Source organism: Naumovozyma dairenensis, chromosome 7, assembly GCF_000227115.2.
Source record: "Naumovozyma dairenensis CBS 421 chromosome 7, complete genome".
In the NCBI taxonomy this organism is placed as follows: Eukaryota; Fungi; Ascomycota; class Saccharomycetes; order Saccharomycetales; family Saccharomycetaceae; genus Naumovozyma; species Naumovozyma dairenensis.
The window spans coordinates 889,592-911,538 of record NC_016485.2 but is presented as its reverse complement, the minus strand read 5'-3'; the positions used below and the strand labels follow the sequence as shown (position 1 = coordinate 911,538).

The 21,947-nt window shown below is 34.1% G+C and overlaps 12 protein-coding genes across 12 annotated transcripts; 6 read left to right on the top strand and 6 right to left on the bottom strand.

The window, feature by feature from the left end:
• Nucleotides 1-32: 32 nt before the first annotated feature.
• On the bottom strand, nt 33-914 carry NDAI0G03800 (alpha/beta hydrolase; the record flags this gene model as incomplete). The annotated part of the gene is made up of 1 exon (XM_003671352.2): nt 33-914. One exon carries the CDS (start codon nt 912-914, stop codon nt 33-35), a length of 882 nt encoding a protein of 293 aa, XP_003671400.2.
• A 392-nt stretch (nt 915-1,306) lies between these two features.
• On the top strand, nt 1,307-1,939 carry CDC33 (translation initiation factor eIF4E; the record flags this gene model as incomplete). Its single annotated transcript, XM_003671351.2, has 1 exon — nt 1,307-1,939. The coding sequence occupies one exon, from the start codon at nt 1,307-1,309 to the stop codon at nt 1,937-1,939; it is 633 nt and encodes a 210-aa protein (XP_003671399.2).
• A 350-nt stretch (nt 1,940-2,289) lies between these two features.
• ARG8 (acetylornithine transaminase) lies at nt 2,290-3,573 on the bottom strand (the record flags this gene model as incomplete). Its single annotated transcript, XM_003671350.2, has 1 exon — nt 2,290-3,573. One exon carries the CDS (start codon nt 3,571-3,573, stop codon nt 2,290-2,292), a length of 1,284 nt encoding a protein of 427 aa, XP_003671398.2.
• Nucleotides 3,574-4,136: 563 nt separating this feature from the next.
• Nucleotides 4,137-5,381, bottom strand: LEM3 (Lem3p; the record flags this gene model as incomplete). The annotated part of the gene is made up of 1 exon (XM_003671349.2): nt 4,137-5,381. One exon carries the CDS (start codon nt 5,379-5,381, stop codon nt 4,137-4,139), a length of 1,245 nt encoding a protein of 414 aa, XP_003671397.2.
• A 385-nt stretch (nt 5,382-5,766) lies between these two features.
• On the bottom strand, nt 5,767-7,887 carry PPM2 (tRNA methyltransferase PPM2; the record flags this gene model as incomplete). Its single annotated transcript, XM_003671348.2, has 1 exon — nt 5,767-7,887. The coding sequence occupies one exon, from the start codon at nt 7,885-7,887 to the stop codon at nt 5,767-5,769; it is 2,121 nt and encodes a 706-aa protein (XP_003671396.2).
• Nucleotides 7,888-8,202: 315 nt separating this feature from the next.
• Nucleotides 8,203-8,964, bottom strand: RRP40 (exosome non-catalytic core subunit RRP40; the record flags this gene model as incomplete). Its single annotated transcript, XM_003671347.2, has 1 exon — nt 8,203-8,964. One exon carries the CDS (start codon nt 8,962-8,964, stop codon nt 8,203-8,205), a length of 762 nt encoding a protein of 253 aa, XP_003671395.2.
• Nucleotides 8,965-9,371: 407 nt separating this feature from the next.
• RPD3 (histone deacetylase RPD3) lies at nt 9,372-10,673 on the top strand (the record flags this gene model as incomplete). Its single annotated transcript, XM_003671346.2, has 1 exon — nt 9,372-10,673. The coding sequence occupies one exon, from the start codon at nt 9,372-9,374 to the stop codon at nt 10,671-10,673; it is 1,302 nt and encodes a 433-aa protein (XP_003671394.2).
• A 469-nt stretch (nt 10,674-11,142) lies between these two features.
• RIB4 (lumazine synthase RIB4) lies at nt 11,143-11,652 on the top strand (the record flags this gene model as incomplete). The annotated part of the gene is made up of 1 exon (XM_003671345.2): nt 11,143-11,652. One exon carries the CDS (start codon nt 11,143-11,145, stop codon nt 11,650-11,652), a length of 510 nt encoding a protein of 169 aa, XP_003671393.2.
• Nucleotides 11,653-11,881: 229 nt separating this feature from the next.
• Nucleotides 11,882-13,468, bottom strand: NOP8 (Nop8p; the record flags this gene model as incomplete). The annotated part of the gene is made up of 1 exon (XM_003671344.2): nt 11,882-13,468. The coding sequence occupies one exon, from the start codon at nt 13,466-13,468 to the stop codon at nt 11,882-11,884; it is 1,587 nt and encodes a 528-aa protein (XP_003671392.2).
• A 368-nt stretch (nt 13,469-13,836) lies between these two features.
• Nucleotides 13,837-17,202, top strand: CTR9 (Ctr9p; the record flags this gene model as incomplete). Its single annotated transcript, XM_003671343.2, has 1 exon — nt 13,837-17,202. One exon carries the CDS (start codon nt 13,837-13,839, stop codon nt 17,200-17,202), a length of 3,366 nt encoding a protein of 1,121 aa, XP_003671391.2.
• A 659-nt stretch (nt 17,203-17,861) lies between these two features.
• PEX11 (Pex11p) lies at nt 17,862-18,617 on the top strand (the record flags this gene model as incomplete). Its single annotated transcript, XM_003671342.2, has 1 exon — nt 17,862-18,617. The coding sequence occupies one exon, from the start codon at nt 17,862-17,864 to the stop codon at nt 18,615-18,617; it is 756 nt and encodes a 251-aa protein (XP_003671390.2).
• A 471-nt stretch (nt 18,618-19,088) lies between these two features.
• Nucleotides 19,089-21,332, top strand: SPT20 (Spt20p; the record flags this gene model as incomplete). Its single annotated transcript, XM_003671341.2, has 1 exon — nt 19,089-21,332. The coding sequence occupies one exon, from the start codon at nt 19,089-19,091 to the stop codon at nt 21,330-21,332; it is 2,244 nt and encodes a 747-aa protein (XP_003671389.2).
• Between the last annotated feature and the right edge of the window lie 615 nt (nt 21,333-21,947).

Sequence of the window (21,947 nt, the reverse complement as noted above, 5' to 3'; positions counted from 1 at the left end):
GTATACTAAAATTGGATATTTTTTAGGTATTTTCATAAGTGGGGGGCCATCGCCTCTATTTTCACTTCATTGTCAATCATTTTATATTTTTTTAAAAACTCCTCTATTATTTCCCAATATCCATCCTGTATAATAGTGTCGTTATGTCCACCTTCATTAAATTCAAAAAGTTCACGGTATCTACTAGGACATAAATCGTATAACCTTTTCATTTGAGAAGGTGGGACGATTTTATCCTTTAATCCACTTAGGAAAAGGAAAGGAACATCTTGATCGATTTGGACGATATCTCTTTCTGAGTTCCAAATATCTTTACAAAAGAAAGAAAAATATTTAGATACAGGTAAAATATAAGGTATAATTTTTCTAACTGTTAAAAAAGTATTCTCAAGAATGATACCTTTCACGAAGTTATGATATTTTGAAGCAATATATATTGCGTTTGCACCACCAAGGGAACGACCGTACAATATTAATTTTTTCGTCTTATAAAATGGATCATTTTTGAGGTATTCGATAACGCAATCAGCATCTTTCTTTAAACCTTCTTCTGTAGGTTGTCCTTGTGAAATACCATAGCCTCTATACGAATATATGAACACGCTGGTATTCATTTGATTGTAGAAAACATCCATTATCAGGAGAGATAATCTAATGTCGGCAGCATTCGGTGATAGGATCAAAATTGTTGAAATTGAATTGCCATTCTCATTTTTAAGATTGTATGCCTCAATCTGTATATTATCATCTGTTGTCAACATCTCTCTCGTGTAAGGCAGATCGTATTCCTGAGATAGTAAAGCGTCGACATTTCTATATTTATTGATCCATGAAGGATATAGCAATTTATTTTGGCAAAGATATAACAATAGCAGCGATGCAGAAGTCGTAATGGCAATACCTTCAAGAATCATTTCCCTTCACTTCGGGTCGTTCCATTGTATATATGTCATATCCTACAGATGGAACTCATATATCTTCAAGCATTCTTGACGTATGTTTTGAAATTCAAAATAATAAACTACAGGTGTTTCCGTTTTGTATTCTATATATCCAAATTATTTCCCATCAAGTGGTTAAACTTTTGACCCTAATCTCGAAATGTCAGGGTTATTCAGTAGGGTTGGATCAACCCTGAGTCAAAATGAAAAAATTTTCTTTCGTCGACAACAAAACTGAAATTGAATCTAGTAAAGTAAGAGGTGGTTTTAATAGTAATTAAGCTAGGTGGTGTTATATTAACTGCATTTAAGGAGTGGAAGCTCATCAAGATCAGAATATCACTTTCAAGCAAGAGGATAGGATAATGTCAGTTGAAGAAGTCAGTCAAAAATTAGAAACTGTCTCAGTCAGTGATGATACGCCAAAGACTGTTTTAACTGATAGTAATAACTTTGAAGTTAAACATCCTTTGAACTCTAAATGGACTTTATGGTACACTAAACCAGCTGTCGATAAGTCTGAATCATGGTCCGATTTGTTACGTCCAGTTACGAGTTTCGAAACTGTCGAAGAGTTTTGGGCAATCATTCAAAATATCCCTGAACCACATGAATTACCTTTGAAATCAGATTACCATGTTTTCCGTGGTGACATTAGACCAGAATGGGAAGATACTGCCAACTCTAAAGGTGGTAAGTGGTCTTTCCAAATCAGAAGTAAAGGTAGCGAAATTGATGAATTGTGGTTAAGAACTTTATTAGCTGTCATTGGTGAAACTATTGATGAAGAAGAATCTGAAATTAACGGTGTTGTCTTAAGCATTAGAAAAGGTGGTAACAAATTTGCATTATGGACTAAATCTGAAAATGAACAAGCTTTACGTAACATTGGTGCCAAATTCAAGCAAGTTTTGAAGTTGACTGAAGATGGTCATTTGGAATTCTACCCACATTCCTCTGCTAACAACAGAAACGCCCAACCAACAATTACCTTGTAAGATAGATAAGTATATGATACTAAACATGGTTTTCCTTTAATAACAATATGTCTCTGTTTTTGTTAGTTGGTTATTGAAGATCAAAATATATTAGATAAATATGTATTATGTTACAAAACGTTTTCTTCTTAACTAATCAGGTCGAATTAAGGAGAAAAATACCAAATAATAAATAGTTAATTCAAAAAAATTTAAAATAAAAATAATATTAGGATAAAATACAAGAAGAATTAGTAATTATACCTATGGTTCTTCTATACAATGATACTATTTGATGTATGTTATTAAGTTACATGAGATTGAAGTCTATAAAAAATTTATAATAAGTTCTCATATGAATGCTTTTTTATTCATGCATAAACAGATTCAACTGCCTTTTCAAAGATGTTCAACCCTTCTTCAATGACTTCATCTTCGATAGTCAAGGCAGGAACAAATCTGACTGTACTCTTACCAGCGGTAATAACCAGAAGACCTAATTCTCTAGCTTTCTTAACTAATTCAGCTGGAGGTTCTACGAACTCAGCACCAATCATCAGACCTTTACCTCTGACATCTTTAATATGGTGTGGGAATCTTCGTTGGATCTGAGTTAGACGTTTAGTAAATAGGTCAGCTTTTCTTTGAACTTGTTGTAAGAAATCTTCTTTAGCTAAAGTATCCATAACATATTTACTAACTGCACAACCTAATGGGTTACCACCATAAGTAGTACCATGATCACCAACCTTTAAAGAATTGTTCACCTTTTCATTAACTATGGTAGCAGCGATTGGGAATCCATTACCTAAAGCTTTGGCAGCAGTGAAGATATCAGGATGTGCTTCCTTTGGTAAATGCGCATGAGCCCACAGTTTACCAGTTCTACCCAACCCACATTGAATTTCATCATAAATGACCATGACATCATTTTCTTGACAAATTTGTTTCAATCCAATTAACTTTTCTTCAGGAACTGGGAAAATACCACCTTCACCTTGAACCGGCTCCACAATCAACCCAGCTAATTCGTCTTTCTTTTCTCTAATGAAATTTTGCAAGACAGTCAATTCATCATTCAAATTCAAGAATGAGACATGTGGAATCAAATCACCGAAGGGAGTTCTATATTTAGCATTCCAAGTAACAGAAAGAGCACCCATAGTTCTACCATGAAAAGAGTTTTGGAAAGCAACAAGACCTTGTTTCTTTGGGTTAATGGTGATACCATGTTTCTTGGCAAATTTTAAAGCAGCTTCGTTAGCTTCAGTACCTGAGTTACATAAGAATACTCTTGAAGCGTCGTGTTGACCACCGAATTGCTTTGTCTTTTCAATGATCTTAGCACTCAGTTCTAGGGACTCGGCTGTGTAGTATAAATTGGAGGAATGAATCAATTTTTTACTTTGTTCAGCAAGGATCTTAGAGACCTGAGGATTTGAATGACCTAGGGCAGTAACTGCAATACCAGCTGTGAAATCAATGTATTCTTTGTTGTTGATATCATCATATAATTTGGCATTTAGACCTCTAGTGACACATAGATCGTTTGGTCTCGCATATGTAGTCACTTGATAATTGACATCTTTTTGTAGTGTTGCTTTGAGACTTGATGTCAAACGAGACGTAGTTGTTGATAACTTTCTTCTAAACATATTCTTATTATTGTTGTTGTTGTTGTTATTATTCCTTATTTGGGAAATAAGATTTCAGCGGTTAAATTTTGTGTGAGGTCGCAGTTGCTTGCACTTAAAGGAAAAAAGGTTGGATGTTAACAAAATTTCATTTCCTTTATATAGGCCTCTCTTTTGCCTTCTTTTAAATGTCATGTTTTCTTCGCTTTGGTCATTTGGATGATTGGGTGTTCTTTGGCTGAGTTATTTTAGTTTCGTTAAGTGACTCACATAGCGAGGGTCATTGGGTGTTTTATTTTGGGTGTAGGTCACGTGAAAGGAAAAACTCTGGAGGTATAAAACACAAATGCTAATGTTCAGGTGTTAATTTATAGGATGGACAGAGAGAGAGAGAGAGAGAGAGAGATTGTAACTTAGATGAGACAATCTAGGTCATGGATTCCAATGGTCAATAATTCAAAGGTATAATTTGAAAGAATGAATGAATGAATAAATAAATGATTTTTATAAATGTGTATACATGTAACTATGTTTTTATCGGAAGTTAACCAGCGTCAGTACATACTTACTTAGTGTGATAGTTTCTAATGTTTATTCCATGACAAAGAATTTGGATCGGCAATCTTCCGCCCACTCATCACCCAGCATCCTGCTAATACAATCGCCATGGCACAACAAATACAACCTCCAATTAAGTAGACAATACCTAGGAATGAATTTCTTCCTCCTATACTTGAACCATGTGTAATATATACTGCTTTCTTACCATTGAATTCAGTAACGGGCCAGTGTAATCCAATATCAATTTCATATTCACCTGCAGGTAGACTATCATTCCCATTACGTCTAATCAATTTAGTTGATTTGTCGAATGCACCAGGTCTCATCCAATTTTGAAATTCTTCCCACTCTTGAATGTTTGGAATATTAGTCTCATTATATCCGTCAGGGAAACTTTTTTCCCAAAATGGCGGTGGGGTAATTTCAGTATAATTATATTTAGTCTTCTTAAACCTTTGTCTATCAGTCTTCCAATTAATTCCTTGATTCGTTAATGGGTAATTATTAGAAGTGTCAGTAACATTAATCAATTCCATTGGGAACGTGTCATTAAACATTGCATTAGCAATTAATCCACATGGATAATATAATTTACCATTACTACTTCTAGCTAATGGTTTACAATTAATACCAGTAGAATCATGGATAACATCATAGGAGGCTTTTGCACCTCTAAGTTGATCTTCACTGAATGATAAGACATAACGTCTATGATTTGCAGCAAATTTCTCTAGCATATAATTTATATAAACGGTCTTCTTGATTGTTCTTGGAATGGTGAATCTTATTTGACATGTCCCACGTTCTTGGAAATCATCATTTGGATCATCAATGAACCTCCATTGTGGACTAGTATCAAAATTAGGAAGGTTATGGAAATAATATTTATAATGTGAAGTTGGCATATCTGCGAAATCATCGGTCGGAGCAGCAGTCATACAATCTTGATAATATAAAGTCATTTCATCGACTCTAGACGCTAAGGCTAATAGGCATCCCCCAACGATAACGAAAACACCTGCAATGATTAAATATATTGGTATAACTGTCTTTGGAGTTAGAACTGGATTCAATGCAGCTAATCGTTGTTGAGTGAAATCATCTTCACGAGGTCTTCTATTTTTCACTTTTTGAGGCAGAATTTCATCATCTTCAAATTCAGATGCATCAATGTCTTCTTCTTCTTCCTCGGGGACTACCACATCTTTATATTCTTTATCCTTTTTACGGAACGTTGCACCCACTTGGCTCAAATCAAAATTCACCATTACTCGGCAGGTATGTTGTGTGCTTTAAAATAGATAAGGAAAATGTTTGGGTATCGCTGGGCAACAATATTCTGCTTTTATGTGTATGGATGTATACGTAGATTATTTAACCAGCTGATTACGCGATCTTCTTTCTTCATAGATCTTTCACCTGCTAAATTTATTCAATGTATAGTGGAAAGTTTTTACGGCTTCTACTTTTCCTGTAATTTTTCATCGCTCAAACTTTCTGGCATTTTTATGGAAGATGACAGCAAATAAATAGTTCACATGAAGTATGTCTGGTGTTTGAATAAAAAGAAAGGACAATATATATATGCTCCTCCATGGGATTAGTAGTGTTCGCATATATACCGTATATATTCTATACTATTGTTAGATATATTTACGTTGAAGGCAACGTGATTTCGATACCAACATTCGATACAGATCCAAACCCATAACATGTTGCACCTCCGGCAAAAATTAGTACTTTAGTTTCACTAATTTTTAGTAATTCAAATCCAACCAAAAAGACTTGACTTTCTTCCCATATGTTCCTAGGGATTGGTATAGAGTTAATCTTAGCAGTCAATATGTCCACGGTTATTATTGTAGTCCTGTCATTGAATACAATTTCAGGACTAGTACCACCAACAATCATAATTTGATGATCATTAATGAAAACACATTTTGAGCCATATCTTTGGAATAAAGGATTGGAAAATACATCTAATATGGTAATTTCCTTTTTTCTAGAGCAATAAGAAAACTTGTATAATTTATCAGAGAAAGAATCATCCTTGAATAATTGACCACCAAGTATAACACCGATGTTTCTTTCTTTATCATATGACATAGAACTTCCAATTAAACATGGTGGAGTAGTATGTATAGCTGTATAATATGGTACTTCAGTATACTCATCTTTGCTAATATCATAAGATAAAAATGCGTCTTTCCTATAGGCATCAGGTGTGGAATGTACCTTCCCGCCAAAAACTAGGATTTCATTCTCAGAAACATTTACAGCACAATGTCTATGTCTTTCAATTCCATGTGGTAGTTCCATCCCATATGAGTATTCGCTATTACCATTGAATTTAATTGTTTCATAAATCGGGCGATGAGGTGCTTCCCTTCCACCGATAATGATCCCGTTAACAAAAGTATGATTCATTCTTTTCTTAAAATTGGGGTCATCATTCTTTATAGTTTGAATTTGGTATCCTTCCTCACTCGGGCTACCCTCAGTATGTAATGGTGTTATTATCAATGTTTCGTTCAATCTTGTTGGATTACAACCTCCATGATACGTTATTTGATTTTTTGTCCCTTTCGATACGTACGATGAGCCGAATGATCTCTTGATGTTTAATTCTTCGTGTGTCAATTTAATTTTTAATGATCGTTCTGAAAGTAGCGGTGCATGAACTTGAGATGGGAATTTGTAATCATCAGTGAATCGGAATAAAGTATCGTTCGTAGCATGAAGTAAGATATAATGATGAGCGAAAAGATGAAATTCTTCCAATTCATCAAATGGCTGAATTGTCTCGATTTTGGACCGTGTTTCTAAGGGTAATTGTTTCCATAAGTTTAACATATCACCTGCATTTATAATAGGGAAGCCTAATTTCTTGAATCTTTCGAGTTGTGAATTTATTGTTGGATACGTTAATACTGATTGTAATGGTGAATCATTATTTCTAAAATGTTTCAACATTTGCTTTGCGAATGGTTCATATGGACCTTCTGGTATTAATTGTTCCAAGATTACGAAATGAGAGTTTGGGATTTTGCTACAAATGGAAATAATTCCATCAGCATTTGATGGTTTCATATAAGCTAATGAGACTTCAGCAATGAATATTTTAATTACATTTGTATCATTTAAATTCAACGACTCGTCTTGAGATAATATTTCGAATGCTTGAGAGTCATTCAAATCACATGGAGCTGTTCTATAATTTTTTGTAATGAGGGTATCCTCCGAGATGTGAGAAGATTGCTCTCTCGTGATGATTTGAGATAATTCTTGAGAATTTTCGATGATTTTAATTTTATTTACAAGTAAATCGGAATAATCTACATCAATGAAGGAAATTGTATCTTGGAAACATTCAGCAGATTTGTTGGATCTATCTAAAAGCTCAAACGGTAATGGATCAAAGCCACAACCCAAGTTTATGACCAGTAATTTTTTCCCATTATTTGATTCTAAGATAGATTTCAATCTTGATCTAATTGCATGTAATCTTAGCCAATACCCTCTATTAATGCATGGGGATCTTTTGATATTTTTAGGAACAAACCATTTGAAATATTCACTCTTGGTTGTTTTATCGTCCTTGTTTAACTTGGGTAAATATAACAATTCGACAGATCTTTTTGATGCTATGGATGAATTATTGGTACCTTGTATAGCTAAATCTGCATATTTTGATTTTCTTTCCTGTTTTTTAGATAGAGACTTATCTGATCTCGAGGAGAGTACTGGATTAACCAATGGATTGTTGTCAGTCATTTTTTAAACAAATAATTTATCACTGTAATCCTTTTCCAGATTATCTTATTAAAATGTTCACTTATATATGAGTTAAATATATATGTATTTGGTTTTGAAGATTCATTAAAGTGACAGCTTAATTCTTGATGTATAAGAATTTTTCACTTTTGCAATTGTGAGACAAAGCGATGAGATGAGATGAGCAAAGTCTACTATCAAGACAAAATGTGATGATGATAAATAGAACACATCGAAAGGAGATGGTAGAGTGTGTATATTATTATGTGTATACTATATAGTACAAAGGGATTTATATGATGATGTAGCGAAGTTCTAATTTTCAGTAGCAGCAGTAGCAGCAGCGACAGTATTTAAATCTTGGAAATGTTTCTTGATAATGTTTGCGAATTGATCAACGGATTGGCACATGGAACAGTCCAAAATAGATCTATAACAAGCTAACGTATCTTTAATTTCATCAGCTTTAATCCAAATTTTCCCATTAACACCGATTGCAATTTCAAATTTTGTTCTCGAAGCCAATAATCTTAACAATGGGAACTGATCATCAAATAACAATAATCTTACGAATTTCAAACCAGTGGAATCGATAATCATCCCATCCTCTAAAAGACCAAACCCAGACTCCAGACATTCCACTGTAGCTTCCAATTCCTTCACTGCGGTGGCTACTTTGCAATATACAAGGTCACCGATTTTCAAAGTAGGTCTATTTTTTTTCGAAGCATTAGGGAATGCCATGTAAGATAAAGATACCGAATTTGAGAATGAATTCAATGAGACTTTATAAGAGTCAGCAAAAGTGCCCACGATACAACCAATGACGAGATCATTGACGTGGGGTATATAGCGATGAGATTCGTAATCTATGTGAATATTAATTCTATTACTGTTATTGTTTTGAGTGATGTAGAGTTTTCCTGCGTTCACTGGATGGATAGTTAGTGTCTTGGGGTCTGTATAGAGGCCTGGTCCTAGGACTAGTCTGTGCGATTTCAGGTCTGTCTCTGATATAGGCAGTGAATCACCGGGAAGGATCATATGCATTTGTTGTTGTTGTTGTGCTGAGGCCATCTTGTCTTGTCTCGAACGTAAGTAGGATATTAGTGACAGTGACAGTTGCAGTTGCTCTTCTATAAGCAGTTCAGTCTCTTGTAGTGGAATCCCATCTTCTATCTTCTATTTTCCATCTTCTATCTTCCATAATATAATATAATAATATAATAAAACTTGAAACTTTTCACGTGAAAAACGATTCTCTTAACATTTTTTCTCACTGCGCTTAAGCAGCTTGGACTTTGTTATAACAGTAGCAAATTGGGAAGTTAACCACACTTTAATTGAACTTTCGAAGGCATTCAAAGGTGCACGTTGTTGAGAATAGAGGCTACAAATCATTGGTTGCTCAGTTAATTTGATTACGTGTATAAAATTCTGAGAAAAGGATATTCACATTGCAAAACAGGCGAAGAACAAATAAAATGGTGTACGAAAACAAACCCTTTGATGAAATCCAAGTGAAACCCAACGACAAGAAACGAGTAGCATATTTCTACGATGCAGACGTTGGTAATTATGCCTACGGGTCTGGTCATCCGATGAAACCTCATAGAATAAGAATGACACATTCTTTGATCATGAATTATGGGTTATATAAAAAGATGGAAATTTATAGAGCTAAACCAGCTACGAAGCAGGAAATGTGTCAATTCCATACTGATGAATATATTGATTTTTTATCTAGAGTTACGCCTGATAATTTGGAATTGTTTAAGAAGGAAAGTGTGAAGTTCAATGTCGGAGATGATTGTCCTGTCTTTGATGGATTGTATGAATATTGTAGTATCTCAGGTGGTGGATCCATGGAGGGAGCTGCTAGATTGAATAGAGGCAAATGTGATGTGGCCATTAATTATGCCGGTGGGTTACATCATGCAAAGAAATCTGAAGCTTCAGGGTTTTGTTATTTGAATGATATTGTTTTGGGGATCATTGAATTATTAAGGTATCATCCAAGAGTTCTTTATATTGATATTGATGTTCATCATGGAGATGGTGTTGAAGAAGCATTTTATTCCACAGATCGTGTCATGACTTGTTCATTCCATAAATATGGGGAATTCTTCCCCGGTACGGGGGAATTAAGAGACGTAGGTGTGGGTAAGGGGAAATATTATGCTGTCAATGTGCCCCTAAGAGATGGTATTGATGATGCAACGTATAGAAATGTGTTTGAACCAGTGGTGAAAAGAATCATGGAATGGTATCAACCATCTGCGGTGGTTTTACAATGTGGTGGTGATTCTTTATCGGGTGATCGTCTAGGTTGTTTTAATTTATCTATGCAAGGTCACGCCAATTGTGTCAATTATGTTAAATCCTTTGGAATTCCCATGATGGTTGTTGGTGGAGGTGGTTATACAATGAGAAACGTGGCAAGAACATGGTGTTTTGAAACAGGATTGTTGAACAATGTGGTGCTTGATCAAGAATTACCATATAATGACTATTACGAATATTATGGACCCGATTATAAATTGGATGTTAGACCATCTAACATGTTTAACGTTAACTCTCCGGAATATCTAGATAAGATAATGACGTCTATTTTTGTGAATTTAGAAAATACCAAATATGCACCAAGTGTCCAATTAAATAATGTACCCAAGGATCCAGAAGATTTGGGGGATCAAGAAGAAGATACAGCGGAAGCCAAGGATACGAAAGGTGGTTCTCAATATGCAAGAGACAAGGAAGTAGAAAGAACTGATGAGTTGTATTAGGAGGGGAAACTACACACATACGGGGAGAGAGAGAGAGAGAGAGAGAGAGAGAGACAAAAGGAAAGCAGGACCTTTTTCGTTACCATACCATACCTATAATAATGTAATTGTGTATCAATAAACTTTAAAGAAGCAAATAATCTATTCAGCAAGCAACAAATAATAACCAACGATCAACAACTATTGCTGGTCTGAGCAATTTAAAGAAATCACTTTCTTTATTTCTTTCTCTATTTATTAGTAATAATTCGGTAAAAATAAAGACAAACGGCACGGAAATAGATTTTTTTGCCACATTAAAACTTGTTGAAACATTCATACCTCATATATAAATCATCAATTAATTGATATCGAGTCTTATACTAATGAAGAACTTCATATTGTTCGAGTTGGTTTGCTATATACTACGAATCAAATAATTTAATACGACACAAGTAGCACAACACAATAAAGTAAAAAATATCTAAAAATGGCTGTCAAGGGATTAGGTAAAATTGATCAAAAATACGATGGTTCAAGATTAAGAATTGGTATCATTCACGCACGTTGGAATAACGTTGTCATTGATGCCCTTGTAAAAGGTGCCATTGAAAGAATGTTATCACTTGGTGTACAAGAATCTAATATCATTGTGGAAACCGTCCCAGGTTCATTCGAATTACCATATGGTGCTAAAAGATTGGCTCAAAGAGAGGAAAAAAACGGTACTCCCTTAGACGCTGTGATCCCAATTGGTGTCCTTATTAAAGGTAGTACTATGCATTTCGAATATATCTCTGACTCCACTACACAGGCTATCATGGCTTTGCAAGATAAGATTGATATCCCAGTTATCTTTGGGTTGTTAACTTGTTTAACAGAAGAACAAGCTTTAGCAAGAGCTGGTATCGATGAAGGTAAGACAATGCACAACCATGGGGAAGATTGGGGTGCCGCTGCCGTGGAAATGGCAACTAAGTTTGGTCGTAATGCATTTTAATATCCCACTCGCTCTCTCTCTATAGATATATAGAAACATCGTGTTTAGACTCTATTATAAACTACCATTTTATGTAATGAATGAAAATGGCATGGCATTTATTTCTAAGAAAAACTTTCTAAAATGATGAAATGAATGAATGAATATGACTACAATTTTTTTTATTTGCGTAGCGTACTACGTAAATAAGAACATGCTTATATTATTATATATCAGATGAGATGAGATATTAAATTAATAACCCATTCCCTTGTCTATCATTGTTGTGGTTTCTTCTTTTCCTCAATTGTCGTAGAGCATCTCTTTTCCTATTTTTCATTTCCTTCATCCATACACCTCTATTCCCCCAAAATTCATCTTCCCAGTTGTATAATGGATTATTATTATTGTTCCCATTATTAATGGTGTCTTTATTATCTTCACCAACCTTCTCAGATGGGATAGAATTGGCAATAATTTTCGTTAATTGAGTTTGACCAACTAAGAAAGGAGAGTCATGATGTGGGAAGAATAAGAAGTTCTTATTTTCCTTTAATTCATTCGTATTTATTGGAGTGTCCACTACAGGGACATGTGTAGCCATGTATTCGTCGCGTTCTTGTTGTTGTTTCCTTTTCATTTCTTCATCTCTTTCATGGTCAATGTCTTCATCATTTTCTTCAATTAGCTTGAACGATGTGGTGGATTGTGATTCATCTGGAGCAAATAAATTTCTTAATGTCTTCGTATTACTGATTGTACCTTCCACAACTGAAGCAGGTTGTTCAACAGAGGTAGTAGTAGCACCGAAAGTTGGAATAAATTCTTCCTCTTCTTCTTGTTCTCCTTCTTCTTCTCCTTCATTTTCGGTTATGCTTTCCGTTTCAACTTGTGTATGTCTTTGCTGTACATCTCTATCTTCGCGTATTTCTCTATTATTATAGTTGGTATCGTAATTTTTATTTTGTTGTCCCCTCATTTCTTCATCTTCGTCGTCAACATCATCATCGTCCAAAGAAATCTTCATTGGTTTATCGAAATCAAAATCTTGTAAGACTTTAGATAGGACTTCGTTATTCTTTTCCTTTTCTTCTTCAGACATATCTTCGTCCCCACTATCATTTTCCATACCCAATGATATAGATCCAGTGTTAGATTTCGTCTTAAATTCAATTACTCTTGACTGGAAATTTTTATTCGATCTACTGTAATCTAATTTATCAACAATATGATCGAATCCATTTTTCCATTTATTCCCGACAAATTTAACTACTAAATCTCTCAAATCTTTGTTTCTTTCATACCCCCAAAGTTTTGTCTTGTAACATTTATAAACTTTTAATGAACCATTAACGTTGATTCTAAATGTAATCTTTCTCAATTCACTTTTCTTTCTTGGTGTTTTCCTCATTCTTCCCTTCATTAATTCTTGATGATCCTTCAAAGATAACGAAATATTTTCCAATTTCTTATAATGTTTCCAATCTTGCTTGGCATTAAATTTCTCCTTCTTTACGTTCTCTTTGATATCTGACTCGTGTCTTAATTTCCAAGTTTCTTCCCAATTAGGTTTAGCCATATCAATCTTTAAGACATTACCTTTAAATTTCACATTATTTAAACTCCTTTTCAAGAATTCAAACCCCTTATCGTTCTTCGTGGGATCGAATGACATATTTAAATATGCAAATGTACCATGTTTTTCAAAATGAGGATCAAGACAGGACCCAAATGTACCAAATCTTTTATATAAATCATTCAAACAAGAATCAAAATCATGAAATATATTCCCGACAAACACACGGACAGGAGTAGGAGTAGTTGTGATGTTGGTCATGATGTCCAATTCGTCTTTATTTTCCTCCAAACAACCTATACCAATACTAATATATGAATATAAGTATATAATTATTAAATCTCATCTCATCTCATCTCATATGTTCCAGGCATTTATATTGGAAAATTTTTCACTTTCCCCGGTTACCCTCTGTGAGCTCTGGTAAATACAACTTAATGTAACTAAGTAAAGTGTATCTAAAGCTATAATAAAGGAATATAGAAATACATGTTTATATATTTAGCTACTGTATTGGTGTTGGTTGGTTGGTTGGTTATCTCATACGGTAGACTATTATCGCTAGCACATACCACTATTCCTCTCACTCACACTCTCTCTCTGTCCCCGTGAACTTTAATCCAACGAAGATGAGTGTTACACCAGCATCCACACCTGCTCCGACAATGGCGGCAGTGGCAGCATACCCCAGCATGGAATGGGCCACCACACTTGATATCCCGTTGAAGGCCTCTGAAGAATTAGTCTCCATTGATTTATTAACTGATTTACCAGATGATCCATCCGATTTACGTACGTTACTAGTGGAGGAATCTGCTTCCCGAGAACATTGGCTTACTATTGCTTGTTCGTACGTGAATCAAGGTCGAATTGATGCAGGGATTGAATTGATTAAGATGGCATTACAAGTGGATCATTTTGTCGATTCTAAAATAGATATGGGGCATTTCTATACGTTTTTGACGTGGTGTCATTTGAAAAAATGTAAATTAGTATCTAGAACCATTGAAGAAAAATTTAAATATTTGAATGAGGCTGAGAATTGTTTGAAAGAAGCTATTGGGATTAATCCAACTTGGGTTTGTAATATGTTGGCTACAGTGGATTTATATTATCAGAGAGGACATTATGATAAGGCTTTGGAGACTTGCGATTTGTTCGTTAAGGGGTTACAACAAGATGTAACGAATTTAGCGACGACGAATGCCTCTCCGAATTGTATGTTTTTATTATTGAGAGCTAAGTTATTGTTTAGGAAGAAAAATTTTATGGCAAGTTTGAAATTGTTTCAAGAGTTACTTGTTAATAATCCTGTTTTGAAACCTGATCCAAGAATTGGGATAGGTGCCTGCTTTTGGCAATTAAAGGATTATAAGATGGCAATTAATGCATGGGAAAGATCATTAGAATTAGATCCAACAAATAAAAACTCTAAAGTCTTATGTTTATTAGGTAAATTCCATAAGACATTAATCGATTCAGGGAATGATGATGAGTTTAAAGACAATTTTAAGGATGCAATGATTGATTTATCTAATATTTATCAAACTGAAAATGGGAAAGAAAATCCTGTCTTGTTGACACTTTTACAAAGTTATTACTATTATAAAGGTGACTACAAGAAGATCTTGAATATTTACGAAGAAAGGATAAAACCAATTAGTTCTATTGTGACAGATACAATTTTATCTGAATCCACATTATGGTGTGGAAGAGCTTACTATGCGTTGAATGATTATCGTCAAGCATTCGCCATGTTTCAAGAAAGTTTAAAAAAAAATGAAGATAATTTATTATCCAAATTGGGATTAGGTCAAACACAAATTAAAACAAATCTTTTAGAAGAAAGTGTTCTAACATTTGAAAATATATATAAGACTAATGAAAATATTCAAGAATTGAATTATATCCTAGGTTTATTATATGCGGGAAAATGTCTCGACAAAAAGGATAGCCGCAATAACCAGAAAAATGATACCGAGAAAAAAAATGCTTCCAATAAAGAACTATCCATTATGAATTCCAAAGCCATAAAATATTTAGAGAAATATATTAAATCAACAAATTCTAAAAGAAACCAATTAGTCATCCCAAGAGCATATTTCGTCATATCTCAATTATATGAATCAACAAATCAATATAAGCAATCATTAGAATATTTAATAAAAGCATTAGAAGAGGTTAAATTTGTTAAAAATGGTAGAATTGATGATGTCCCAATTGAATTATTAAATAATTTAGGTTCATTTTATTATATGAATGGTGATATGATAAAGACGAAAGAATATTTCCAACTAGCCAAGGAAAAACTCACTTCTGGATCATCATTATCTTCCTCTACTGAGAATGAATCCACTCTTATAACAGTGAATTACAATATTGCGAGAAGTTTAGAATCAGAACCAGAAAACATTACGAAAGCACAAGAACTATATGAAGATATTCTTTCGAAACATCCTAATTATATTTCAGCCAAGATAAGGAACTTATTCTATAAATATTTAAACCACGTGGAGGACCCTAAAATGATTGAAAATGAGATGGAATCATTGAATGATAATAATGAATCCAATTTGGAAATTCGTTCATTTTATTCATGGTTTTTGAAAAAAAATACAACTACTCAAAAGAGAGAAGAGAAGCAAACTTCGTACAATAAAGACACGTTAGTTAAATATGATTCGCATGATCTTTATGCATTGATCTCTTTAGGGAATTTGTATTGTATTATTGGTAGGGAATGTAGGAAGAATGTTAAAGAACAAGAGAAATCTAAGCATTCTTATTTGAAATCTATTCAATTATTTCAAAAAGTTTTACAAATTGATCCTATGAATGTGTTTGCAGCTCAAGGGATTGCCATTATATTTGCTGAGAGTAAAAGATTAGGGCCTGCCTTGGAGATCTTGAGGAAAGTTAGAGATTCTATTGATAATGAAGATGTTCATATTAATTTGGCTAATTGTCTCTTGGAAATGAGAGAATTCAATAAAGCCATTGAGAATTATGATTTGATTTTGAAGAAGTTTCCAAAGATATCAAATAAATCACATATTTTAAATCTTTTAGCCAAGACGTGGTATTCTAGAGGGTTAAAGGAAAAGAAAATTGAGTTTTTCTTTAAGGCTTTAGTTAATACTGAAGATGCAATTAAATTTGAAAATGTGAAAGAAACTAAGAATGAAAGGTTTTTATCTATTTTGAAATTTAATGTTGCCCTATTGAATTTCCAAATTGCAGAAACCTTAAGGAGATCAAATGTTAAAGAACGTAGAATTAAAGATTTACAAAAATCTGTTAAAGGTTTAGATGATGCTATTAATATTTTAAAGGAATTGAATGTTTCTAAAGATTTCAATATTATACCAAAGGAGGAATTAGAGCAACGTATTCAATTAGGTGAAACTACTATGAAGAATGTTTTAGAACGTTGTTTAATGGAGCAAGAGCAATATGAAAGGGATCAAAAGAACAAACTTTTAGAGGCACGTAAATTATTAGAAGAACAAGAATTGAAAGTTAAAGAACAATTAAGTAAAGAAGAGGAAGAGAAACGTTTGAAATTGGAAAAGCAAACTGAAGAATATAAGAGATTACAAGATGAGGCGCAAAAATTGATACAAGAACGTGAAAGTTTATTAGTTGAAGAAGATAACGTCAGTGATAAGGCTTTTTCAGGTGATGAAGATGAAGCTTCAAATAAGAAACCTAAGAGAAAGAGGAAAAGAGCTGCTACCGCCACTACAAATGGCGAAAGTGGGAAGAAACCCAAACAGAAGAGACAAAAGAAATCCAGGGGTGTTATTTCTGATGATGAAAGTGAAGAAGAAGAAGAAGCAAAACTAACTGCTGACGAAGACGAGGACGATGCCATTGTTAGCCGTCGTGGCAAGAAATCTACGTTGTCTAATGAAATGGTGGACGAAAGTGATGAAGAATCGGATATAGAAGATGATGAAGAAGATAAAGACGATGGTAATGACGGTTTGTTCTAGCCGATATATATATATATATATATATGCATGTGCTGTCATTTGATGGTGGATGTAACCAGACTATTCACTTGTTAAAAGAAAAATAATATAATATGATATAATATAATATAATGCAATGTAACATAACGTAATTGTTTCAGTAATAATAGTCTGTTAAATGTCTGAGTGACACGCTTCCCTCCGGGACTTCATGAATTAAATCCGGAGGGGGACCCGAAACATCGGAGTAAATAAATTAAAAAGAGCCGACGGGCATTGGCGACGGGCGATGGGCGAATCGATTTTATTTGACGATATTTAGTAGGAAAGGGTAGTTAAAATGATTGAATGAATAAGCAACGGCTGGTTCTCCTTCATTGTAAAGTAAGCCAACTGTGGGTACCTTTCTATTTGATGGGGTAAAGTAAAAAGTAAAGTAACGTAGATTCCCATCTCATTAGGTGTATTTGGCAGGAATAGATAGACTAGTCTCACTTGTGATAAGTAAATATCTTCTTACATATATAAATACAAGGTATACTCATACTCCATTATTTGTTCTGCAAGCACTTTACATTTATAACTCCCTGATTCTCATTTCTTTTACCCAGAGATAAAACAAGAAAGGAAAAGAAACCGTTCGAATAAACATAACTACATCTTAACTCCCAGTTTCAAATATGCCAGACGCAACAATTGTTCTACATCCAACAATCACGCACCTCGTGAAGTTCTTAGACACTACAGCAGGTAGAGAAAAGGTACTAAGGCTCTTACAATATCTATGTAGGGTCATCGCATTAAACCAGAAATCTCCCCTAGCCAAAGGGTTACAAATGGAATTCACTATGATTAGGAAGTTGTTACGTTTTCTAAAACCATTGAACCATCTACAATTAGCCTCCAAATTTCTAGTAATGACTAGTGGTAAAGATGAAGATTTCATCATCAAGTATTGTAATGTTTTGAAAAACTTGTTTTTCGCCATCTATTTAAGTTTGGATCAAGTTAACCTTTTCAGATTATTAAAATTGATTCCAGTGACTCCATTTACTGGCCAAAAAGTTCCTCGTTGGGCTAATTTTTTCTGGCTTTTTGCCTTGGTTAGCGGGATTGTTATGGATTTGAGGAAAATTCAAACCACTGAAATTCAATTAAGAAATGAATTGTTCGCAAAGAAATCAGAACAATCAACAACACAAGTGGCAGGAAAGACTGTTCCTTCTCCTTCATTTGATAAGACAAAATTGAAAATTATTACCAAGGAGAAATATGCAGCTGTTAGAAGATTGGTATGGGATTGTGCTGATTCATTTATTGTATTGAATAATTTGAATTATTTGAAAAGTAGAGATGATTATGTAGGTATGGCTGGTGTTGTCACATCGTTATTCGGTCTACAAGATTTATGGAAGGCTGCAGTTCCTTCTAAATGATGCTCCATGGTTCCCGCCTCTCCGTTTACTTCATTTTCAATTTTCTTTATGAGAAGTTTTTCCCTAGTTCTACAACTATTAATATATCTTTAACTTTATGTTTTTATGTTATCTATTTTATATTCTTCCCTTCTAAGGTTTTTATTTATTAACTATATTCCACATATATATATGTCCTAATCTATCTCATTTGTTAGTTGGTTATCTAACTAAGTATTTAATTACGAAACTTATCTGGCTAAAAAATTGGCGACGCCTGTCTGACGCGGTGACATTTTTCGTATAGTTATAATTACCATTTATTAATTAAAGTACATTTCAGAAGCCATGAATGAATCGATGAGATAAAGTCAGTAGGTAGAGAGGTTGAGACAGACTAAGAATAAAAGTGCGTCAGTAGAAGTGTACTTTTGCTTTTAATCTAGGCTAATACAATCCAGTAAATAGAGAAAGCTATCAGGCAGAGAGAAGATGAATGCAAATTCTGCTAACGATGGACATCATTCCTTCGGTATACCTGTCAACAGTCCAGGTAATCAAAGTCCTCCATCGAATATAAGCTCACCTCCTTCAACTATTCCAAGTAATAACGTAGCAGGTGCAATGTCTATACCTCAAGGTAACATTGGAGCACCTGTGAATCCCGAAACAAGGAAGGCAATGTTAATGCAACAACAAAAGCTTCAACAGCAGAAACAACGATTGTTACTTCAACAACAACAGCAGCAAGCCTTACATAATTTTGAAAACCAGTTTTACCAATTATTGATGACAATAAATAAGAGGCCTAAACGAATTTACAATTTTGTGGAAGATACTGATTCAATCTTGAAAAAATATGAACAATATCGTCCAAGTTTTGAATTCCATATTTATGAAAACAATTATAAAATTTGTGCCCCAGCAAATACCAGATTACAACAACAACAAAGATCCCCTGAAATATCCAACGGTGGTTTGGTATTAAATAAAAATAATGAAACTTTAAAGGAATTCTTGGAATATGTCGCAAGAGGTAGAATCCCAGAAGCAATTATGGAAGTCTTAAAAGATAGTAACATTCAATTTTATGAAGGAAATTTAATTCTTCAAGTTTATGATCATACAAATACAGTGGATATCAAACCAAACGAAACGAAGCAACAGCAACAGCAGCAACAGCAGCAACAGCAACAGCAACAACAACCGAACCAACCTCAGTCATTAAATGCTACCTCTCAGAATCAAAACATCAAACAAGAATCTAATGTTCAATCGTCGCCTCCAGTATCAAATAACGCAGTAAATAAACAACAATCTCCTGCACAATCGTCACCATCATCCACTCAAAATCAACAGCACCAGCAGCAACAACAGCCAACTATAAAACGACCTAGAGTATATAGAACATTACTTAGACCGAATGATTTGACAAATTATTACGATATGATGTCATATGCAGATTATACAAGATTTTCAGACGGTGTCTATCAACAATTAGAATCAGAAATACTATCGTTAACAAAACGTAATTTAAATCTTTCAGTCCCATTGAATCCATATGAACATAAAGATAAATTAGAAGATGAATTATTTACTGAACCATATTGGGACTCCAAGGAAAGTAAAATAATACATACTTACAGAGAAGAATGTAAATTAGATGGAACAAAGGGACAAGTTGGTCACATTGAAGAACATGAAGAATCACCTCAACATTCATCAAACTACGAACAATTGATGTTGATTATGAGTGAAAGGACATCAACTACTACAAATTCAACTTTTGCCATAACATTAGCTAAAAATTCTTCAAAGGCCAATGCTGGTATTAATACAGCAAATGCTTCTTCGAAAGGCAATAATAACACGTCAAAGGCTAGCAGTATATCGGCAAGTAATTCTGGCGCTTCCGGTGGTCTGTTATCAGCATCAAATTCATCAAACTCAGTAAGTGCGAACCAAGTATCCATCAGTGCAGCGGGTACTAATGTCGCGAATGAAAATAATCAATTCAGTAGATTAAAATTCATTGAACAATGGAAAATAGCTAAAGAGAAGAGGAAATTACAACAACAGCAACAATTTATGAATAATAATAAAAATAACTCTCAAAATAGACCTACATCTGTGATAGGGTCTGCTGCTGCTGGAAGTGCTATGGCAACACCATTTAATGCCAAGATTTCAATGACAGCACCTTCTTCAGCTCAAGGCCAACAACAACAAAAGAATCAAAAACAACCCGGGAAAGGTACCAAACGTGGTGCTGGAAATAAATCTGCAAGTGATACACCAAAGCCAAAGAAACCTCGTAAAAACAAAGAAAATACAAATACAAATACGATACGAGTTCAAATGCAGATGGTAGCGCTACCACCACCACTACCACTGCAGCTGCGTCTACAAAATCGGCAGCTCCTAAGAAGAAAAGAGTTACTAAGAAGAAACAACCAGCTCAACCAAAGCTACAGCAACAGCAACAGCGACAAACAGGAACACCTGCTCCGCTGCCACCATCGTCGAATGGCCAGGATTTACCAACATAAGTTATTTATGAGATTATATATATTACTATATATATATGTTATGAGCGTCGCGGAAATATGGGAAATGATTTTTACCTGTAAGCAAGAACAACAACAACAGCAACAACATAATACCATTATTATTTATACGTGTTCAGACATGTCACATATTTATTTCTACGTTGTACGTACATGCGCTTTAAAGTAAAATATCTTGGAGAAACTGCTGCTATCTGATAGTAAATAAACAATACGTTTGACTTTAAATACTAACAACAATATAATAATCATCGTTCAATACTTTGCGATTGTTCTGCTGATAAAAATAAGGAATATATACATATATATATATATATATAAGTAAGTTCATAACCTGTCAGAAACCTCTTCAAAGTAAGCTATTTAATTATTCCTCCATTCCTGAGCTTTTCTTCATATAACATCGAGGAACGCAATATATCAACAGAAATTGTAAGTAACGCCTGACAGTGGAAGGACACTTTATGGGGTATTTCTAGTTTATAGAAAATATAAACGGTTTTAAAAATCACTTTATCCGTTGTAATACTTAAATGTTTTACTTGAACATGTAATCATCACTGTTACCTTCAGTAGGGTTGTAAATCGTTTGATTAAGTTAGATTCTAAGAAAGGCTGTGTCTGGTGCCACCCTTACGTAATAATATTCAGAATTGATCGTGCAAGAAAGTTGCATCCGAGGGTCCTTGGATCAGCCTATTTACATTTACACTTTAGACCTGCAACCAGATAAGTTCAATACGAATACAAGTTATTGTTAGCATATGATCAACAGCAGTTAATA